The following is an 8,445-nucleotide window of genomic DNA, read 5'->3' on the forward strand; positions in this document are numbered from 1 at the left end:
TTGACCCAGAATTTGTAAAAATATTGCAAGATATGTACATATCCAGAAAGTTAATTCATTTCTTCGTTGAATAAGACAGAGTTCATGGAAAACGCTGCACACTTGATGAAGTTATGGCTGTGCACAGCGATGCACCCTGTTTTCGCGGGATTTTGAGTTGAATACCTTGTTATATATATATATATATTTGATAGTGATTATTTTTTCTCAGAGAAGTTGATTTTTCGTTTTAATTTGATTTATTTTTCATTCAAAATGATGTTTTTACTAATTAATATCATGTCCACACGCTAACCACCTGTGCTAATGAGTACCTGTTTATGCGATAACATTTCAATAAATCCAGATAATTATGTACGTGCTAAACAGTAAAGGTACGCAGAACAAGCGAACACAGCACTACACCTTTGAGTTTATTACATGCATGCGCCTAATTTTTTAATGAACACGTACATTTTTAACGAACACGTATTTATTTAGGCAACCTTGTTATGATTTTATTATAACTATTCATGCAATTACATCCTCTAACATTTTAAATGAGAACAGTCGACACGTTTTAAGTAATCATCATTTGCACTGAAAACGTGCTCCAAAGTTTAAAAGTATTTCCCGGACAAGATTGTATCTTTAAACTCGTTGACCAACTTAGTTATGTCTTGTTTTTCCGTGCGAACGAGGCGTAAGGTGGTGACCAGCTGATTCTGAAGGACTTTCTTTGCCTGAAGCAGAGCGTCAGCCGGGCACTTCCGGAACAGGTCATACTTTGGGCCATCAGGCGGCTCGTAGCCGGGGTACATCTGGGTAACCAGCGGATTGGAGTAATAGAAATGGGGCAAGTGCTTTGCGTCCAGGGCCGCTTCCAGAAGACAAATGAAGTACAGCAGAGCATCGTATGTGTTGTTAAGGGCAACGGTCGGACGCAAGTGACATGTGAACATGACTTCGTAGAGCGCGATCTGCTTCAAGTGGTACGATTTCAGCACGGTTACAAGTTGGGGTGGCGACTGTTTTTTATCCTTGGCTAGCGTCTTAGCTCTGACGAAGTACGTCTTCATTATGCGCAAGGCTGTCAGAATGTACTGCCCCCTTGCAGTGGTCCTGATAACATCCAGCGTGTGTTTCTCGTAGCCCGAGGAGTTGATATGCCACACCAGGGTTTTCTCTGTCTCAGAGACAAATTCTAGCATTTGGTTCATGTCTCCTTCCACCCACTTGCATACCGCGTGGATGGGACAACCGAGGCGGGTACCTTGGTACGTCGTTGTTGTGTCCTCCCGCAATTTTATAGCAGGAACTATATCCAGGTCAATCTCGCCTGTTCCGTCTTCCGCTTTTCTAAGCTTACCTGCCACCATAAATTGGTTATGAGCCTCTTCATTCAGATGAATAGTAATGTTTATAGCCGGCGGATTCTTTTTTCTGGTGATGCTAAACTCAACCTGTTTGTTGTCTCGTATCTTCTTCTCAACAATTACGCTCGCCGCATCCACGATTGAAGTCAGTATTTTCTCGTGAAGGTTCTTCGAGCTAAGGAACAACTTCCCATTCGACTTTACGAACACGCTTTTTTGGCAGAGCTTCGGAAAGGTTTTCTCCAAGTTTTCCCATTTGTCGTCGATCTCGAAGAAACAAAACCCGGGGATTACAACAGAGGATTTCGTAACCGGTTTGGTGACTAGCTTCAAACCTTCTATCTGAAACTGAATTACGGAATCGTACTCGTTCGGCCAAATGACCTTGAGTGCGTCCCGAGAACTGCCCTGTCGGATGTAAGACTCGATCCTCAGACGCTCGTACTTGGCGGCTTCCGCGCGCATCGCGTTCTGGAGCTCCTTCATGACGTAATCAACGGCCTCTCGAGAGCGTGCCCACGGTTGTTTCCCGAAATCTATGTCTCCTGAAAGCATAACACTCGTTGTTCACTTAAAATTACTACCACTCTATACCGGTAGCATTTTTATACTCCTAGTCTGCATTACAATTATTTCTTCAGTAAAAATGATTAGTAACACAAAACTAAATATGCGCATTATAATACAGGTGTCATAGCGCGAATATACTAGGTCACTCGCACGGTATGTCACAGCTATAACAATAATTACTGGAAACAAATATTTTTCTTTAGGTGTACATTTATTATATTAAAGCAGGAGTACTGTTTTCAGGCATGCTGATTAGGATGCATAATGTTAAAATTTCGATATTTATGTTTGTATTAAAATAACGTAGCAATGTTCCTTATGTGCCAGGCCAAACACTGTGCATTCTACATGTAATACAAACATGTATTTCATATGAAGTTCATTACCTAATATTGTATGCATTTACAAAATAACACGTGTTCATTCAAGCTGTTACAAGAGTAGCTCGCATGTCAACTTCAATATAATATATGTACCTATTGTCAGTGGCATTAATGTTTGCAAACTTACTCCATGCACAGTGTGATTCACGTACCTATCAACTCGGATTCCTTTAAACTCTTAATCCAAGCTTGATCGCATCCGTCGAAGTTGGCTACTGGCTTTACCCATTCGTTGAAGTTGGCGCCAATATGTTTGGGATCTAACTGAAATGACCATTCAGTAAACTCGTAATAATGTCCGCTACGAGGCATTGTTTACTGAATATGTACATGCATGTTCTCCAAATACATACGCATCTCGTCACCATGCCATCGCATTGAAGCAGAATATGTAGATGATTTTAAATATAGATCTTTGATTTAGTCGACGTACTAGAATTTTTGTCATGGACGACCATCTGACATAAGACACAGTATAAAGTAATAAATTATTTTCGTTTTTATAAAATTAAAACCAATGTTCGAATACAACCAACTTGATGTGCCATAAACTACATTCATTAAAGTATCTGTTTACATACGCTCATCCGCTCAAATGCGCTGGATACGTCACCATTGCCCTCCGCCATAACAGTCGTAACTACTCGAGTGTCTTCGGTAATCGCCGGAACTCCCCAAAATGTTCCCATTGTCTCCTGCAGTTTATTCGTAGGAGTTCTCACTCTTAACGCACTTTCAGATTATAATCGGTATCTGAAACATAATCCAGAGCCTAAACGTTCTTTTTAATGATTATTAATGTTGAATTAGCCACTGGCTAAATAACAAAAACAAATATCATGTGCTGCGTTCATTAAAGGTAACGTAGACATTGATTATGACCTGTTTTCCTTTTATAAGCTTGTTAAATTTTCGTTAACCCATTTATGCCAAGCGTCTAGAAAAAGGCCTTGGCAAACAGCGTAGATACAGATGAGACGCCGCATGATGCGGTGTCTCACCAGGGTTTGCGCTGTTTGCTTAAAGGAAATTCTGTAAGAAATATTCCAAATATAAAAATAAAAATACTAGACATCCCTAATTTTGGAAATAAATTGAACCAATTTAGAAGGATGGGAGAGTCCACTAGGCATAAATGGGTTAAAGTCATATGCTGTTATTATGTTGGCCCATGCGTATAATATATGCGGGCGTCTGCATAAAATAATTAACGTTATGGTTTTCCAAAGCTTTACTGTGCTATTATTAGCACATGCTGGGTCTAACATCGATAGCACATGACGGTGAATTAAGAAATCCGGAAAGTGCCATCTACAATCTCGCCCTTCTTTCATCAAGGGCGACACTAGACACACGAAGCGATACACGATATTTTTCGCGACAGTCGCGGCGACGCACGATATTTTTCGCGACAGTCGCGGCGACGCACGATATTTTTCGCGACACGATATATCGCCCTTGTGAAGGAAGCCCAAAGGGCGATATATCGTGTTAGATATATCGTGCGTCGCCGCGACTCACTGTCGCGCAAAATAGCGTGTATCGCTTCGTGTGTCTAGTGTCGCCCTTGATGAAAGAAGGGCGAGATTATAGATTTCACTATCCGGATTCCATAGTGAATCAAGGACACACTCTTCTACACAATTCTTTAATAAAGCGCGATGCATTGTGACAATATTATAGTATATTTAGAATGGTTGTCATAATCGATAAATTGTGAAGCTCCTGAATTGTACTTCAGGTTATATGGATACTCGTCTTCTTCAGTATCTGCATACATTTCTTATTGATCATTTACTTATATTGAACTTAAAAATATATACAACATGGTATTAATTCAGTGCATCATTTGAAGGAAAAGTATTAGATTGTGGGGCTGGAAATCATATTTCTATAGAATGCCTTTTTTTTAAAAAGGAATTTGTTGAACGCTATCGTATGTAAAAAAAAACAATCTCAAGTTGAAACAGTGGCATGACTGTTTTCAATTTCGTAATCATGAAATTCTTATTTACTAAAGGGTATATGAATACCCGTCTTCTTCATTATCTGCACATCTTTATTCAGCATGTTTCTTGCATTAAACTTAAAAATACAAACAACATGGTAGCAAAGCATTCGCTGAAAGAACAGTTTTACCATTTGTGGTTTGAAAACATATTTCTATACAATAATTGTTTTAAACAAGAATTTGTAAAATGCTTTTGCGCAAAAATAACAAGCGCAAAACTGTCACATGACTTTTTTTCAAATCGTTGACATGCATATATATTTTTCACAATGTAATAAATGTCAATAAAAATTGCAACTAATCATTTAAAGTAATAACAAAAAGTATTATAAAGCCGATCAAGTCAGTTTAAGAAAGGAATGTTAAAAAGCTAAACACTTGAATAGACAAATTCAAGTGCAGCTACAAACACATTCATTTGAAATTAATAGTTTGTAATTGCTTTCACTGTATTATACTGAGCAGAACAATGTTTCAAAATGCTTCATGCGTCATGCATGAGAAAAAGTTACGAAACATTTGGAGTGTATACCTTACGTACTTGAACAAAAAAGGCAATTTCTTGATTTCTTATGTCAATTATACAGCCTGATATACACCCATACAAGTACTTGTGTTGATACTTTAGCGACAAAAAGAACTGTTCGTCTAAATCTTGATCTCAATTTTAGTAACATTTTAGTTTCAACTTATTTCTGTAACAGAAATAACTACAATATTTACATGACAAACAAACACTGAAATAACGTTTATGTTCCCCATATAGTCTGTAACCGCTTCAACAACTTAATTTGTCCGACAAACATTAAGCAGAAATAAGGTACATATTCTCCATATGGGGCTTAAGTACGTACTTGAGTATCGCAGATTCCGGATTAAGTCGGACAGAAGGACTCACGGACGGCCAGGGAATAAACTTATTGTCCTCTCCGGTTACACCGGTTGGGGATTTAATACAGTGAAGATGTAACAAGTAAGACATTGATCGCCCTTTTGTTTTGGCGTGTATGTATTCTAGTGGGTAGCAGAGCGCTAAAATCGACAGGCGCCGTCGCGAAATAACTACCTTATTTTTCTAATATTTGCGCGCTTTTTTGGCGTTAATTTCCGCTGACTTTGAATTGCGTCAACAGAACACTCACCCCTATGATAAATATAAACATACCTATTATAATGTGTCGTTCTGGTGCGTCATCTTATTGGCGTCCTTTAAACGCACTAACACGCTAGTACGATACAGCCGAAATCAGCCGCCATAAAATCAGAATACTGCGCAAGAACTCGAAATATTGATCAATTCGTATACATCACTTATTGAACCATGCATGAATACATAACACGAGAATAATAAGAATATAGGTATAAAGTAATGCTCGTCGATTTTACCTCTAAATCAACGTTTATACGTAAATAAACATGTACCTTGAGTATATGAAATCCCAATTGCACCCACTGCCTTTATCTGCATATAAATGTATACACACATGCACGTGGAGCGATATGACGTTGAAAAGCAGATAATGTGCGCTTCATGAGTGTGCAGTGTATATTTGTTACTGAGCGGAACAGCTCAGTAGGCTAAAGCGTTTTTACTTCAGGACACTCGCAGGACTCCAGGGGTCACTGGTTCGAAACCTGCTCCGGGCAATGTTCTTTTCCTTTTTTAAATTTTATTCTTGATTTTTTACTGGAGCTTTTACGATCCAATGTTTACATTTATCAATATAAAGCATTTAATGAATAAGTTTTAAAATGCCAAAATCTGTGAAAAGGCCCCTTTAAAATAAATGTAGCATATGTTTATAAATGAAATGAAACCACGCCTACAAAGAATGCTATTTGTTAGGAAACGCAATTAAGAAAACATTTATAGCATGTCAGCTTTTCAGTAGCGACAATAAACGAGACGTCATTTAGCTTCTACGATTTTCGTTCTCAATGAAAGTGACGTCATTTGCAAAATATTTATGAATGAAAACGACGTCATATGTTTGTACAATTCAATGACGTCACTAAATAGTGAACTTTATACTAAAAAGGGCGGAGTATTAACAATATAGTTCACGTCCTAAAGCATGAACAAAATCAATCAGAATCGTGTTAGAATCGAAATAAAATTTTTCTATGATGGTTTGTTGTCGAATAACCCACAGTAATGAGTATAGATGCGTGTTATCAAATCACTCGTGCTTCGCACTCGTGATTTCATTCCTACGCATCTATACTCCTTACTGTGGGTTATTTGACAACAAACCATGATAGAAATTTATTATTTCTTAATTCTATCACGGCAAGTGACTTGTTTTCTATATACAAAAAAGGAAAACTACCGTTGGTTGTTCGGCAACAAAATATTTGTTTATGTTTAGAGATAAGTATGACGTCACTTTGATTGTCCGCGCACTGTTTATGAATAAAGACGACGTCATTTGATTTTCATTTTTGTTGTGACGTGACGTTTTCGCGGAAAAGTGGAGGACGTTTCGGTTAATATAATTGATATTCTCATTTATAACCTTTAAATCGCGGATAACTTATTAATGAAGTCGTGTTAGAATCAAAATAATCGACGTGTAAGCGTTGGTTATTGCGGTAATACTAGTAACCAACGGTTCGTGGTTCCGATGCTTGTTACCAAACCACTCGGGCAATGCCCTCGTGGTTTAATTACTACGCATCGGAACTCCCAACCGTTGGTTCAACGCTTACACGTCGATTATTTCTTAATAAATAAAAATAAATAAATAAAGCAATGTTCCTTATAGCAATAGCCACAATTTCAACGCTAGATGTGGTCTGGTAACATAGATTTAACAAGATACAAAATGCATGTGTTTTTTGTGGGACAATATATTCAACACATGTTCATGTACCATGTTAGTGTGTCGTATGAATAGATTTCGTTGCAGAAAATACAAATGGAATATATTGTGCCACAAAAATAAAAACGAGCATTTTGTATCTCGTCAAATCTATGTTACCATACCACATCTCGCGTTGAAATTTTGGCCATTGCTATAAGGAACACTGATTGTTTATGTATGAACTTTATTTTACGAAATATTTTGCAAAATATTCGTTGATTTTGAGTAGATTATAATAAACGGGTAGACGGTATCAGCAAGCTAATTTTTCTAGAATCTCGATCTTGAGCTAGTTAAAATAGTCGTCATTATATAGGAGCCATAATATTGCCACCTTTCGCAAATACAAATTCAATAACTCACCTCTATATTGGCGCCACGAAGTGCTATTTTTTATGCATAAAAATACTTCGTCTTTGTTTTTTCCCTCTATGAACGTAATATGATGACGTCATACGTTATTGTCTAAAATACGTCATAATGTCATTCTATTCATTGATGGTGACGTCACTACAGTAAAACCGGTGTGTACACAATGTCATAATGTAGCTCTTGCAGATTCAGTGGACACATACTAGACCTACATGTATAAAATAAACAACACAATGCCCGAATGGTTGCTATGAAACTGATCAGACTAGATCTATAACAAATTAAACGAGCATCAAAGTTATAACACATTCTAAATAAATATGCTTACATTTAACACTATATCAATACACCATAGATACAATGTAGCTTCTCAATATCATTGTTCAAATGTGTAAATATTATTTATGAGAGTTGGTCGGGATCTCTGTTGTTGTGTTTTTTCCATAAATAATGTTTAATCCTTTACAACCTACCCCTTTTCAGAAAAATAAATCCATTGAGTATTTAAACATCGGTTGGAAAGGGTTCGCTTTCGAGGGAAGCGTTGCCCTTTCTGACGTGTTACGTCACAACACGACGCTGGAGAAACTCGATGTCTTGTGCAATCGCATCCACCCACCGGCACTGCTCGAGTTCATGAAGGGGCTGCTAAAAAACAAGACACTGAAAGTGCTCATAGTGAGTGTTTATAACTGTTTTATAACATTAAAAAAGATCTTTAAATATGTCGTCCCTAGTTAAGCTATTAAGAAATATATTGGGAAGTGTTTCCCCGACAATTGTCAATATTTCATCGATTAGCATTGCATAAAAGTTCGTAGTCCTCGTAACCGCTTTATCTATTTATAATTTAAAATATATTTTAGACTCTATGTACTAATATAGAGAGT

At 37.3% G+C, this 8,445-nt stretch overlaps 1 protein-coding gene across 2 annotated transcripts; it reads right to left on the reverse strand.

Moving 5' to 3' along the window:
- Positions 1 to 471: 471 nt before the first annotated feature.
- On the reverse strand, positions 472 to 7,707 carry LOC127877447 (uncharacterized). Of its 2 annotated transcripts, none has more exons than XM_052423349.1 (4): positions 7,547 to 7,707; positions 2,890 to 3,061; positions 2,461 to 2,572; positions 472 to 1,900 (listed from the first exon to the last, which is right to left on the reverse strand). In XM_052423349.1, the coding sequence occupies exons 2-4, from the start codon at positions 2,995 to 2,997 to the stop codon at positions 600 to 602; spliced, it is 1,521 nt and encodes a 506-aa protein (XP_052279309.1). In that variant the 5' UTR covers positions 2,998 to 3,061; positions 7,547 to 7,707; the 3' UTR covers positions 472 to 599. The 2 variants fall into 2 exon arrangements, with proteins under 2 accessions (XP_052279309.1, XP_052279310.1); XM_052423350.1 differs by lacking the exon at positions 7,547 to 7,707 and adding an exon at positions 5,742 to 5,868.
- Between the last annotated feature and the right edge of the window lie 738 nt (positions 7,708 to 8,445).

The sequence above is a fragment of the Dreissena polymorpha genome, chromosome 4 (assembly GCF_020536995.1).
Source record: "Dreissena polymorpha isolate Duluth1 chromosome 4, UMN_Dpol_1.0, whole genome shotgun sequence".
NCBI lineage: Eukaryota > Metazoa > Mollusca > Bivalvia > Myida > Dreissenidae > Dreissena > Dreissena polymorpha.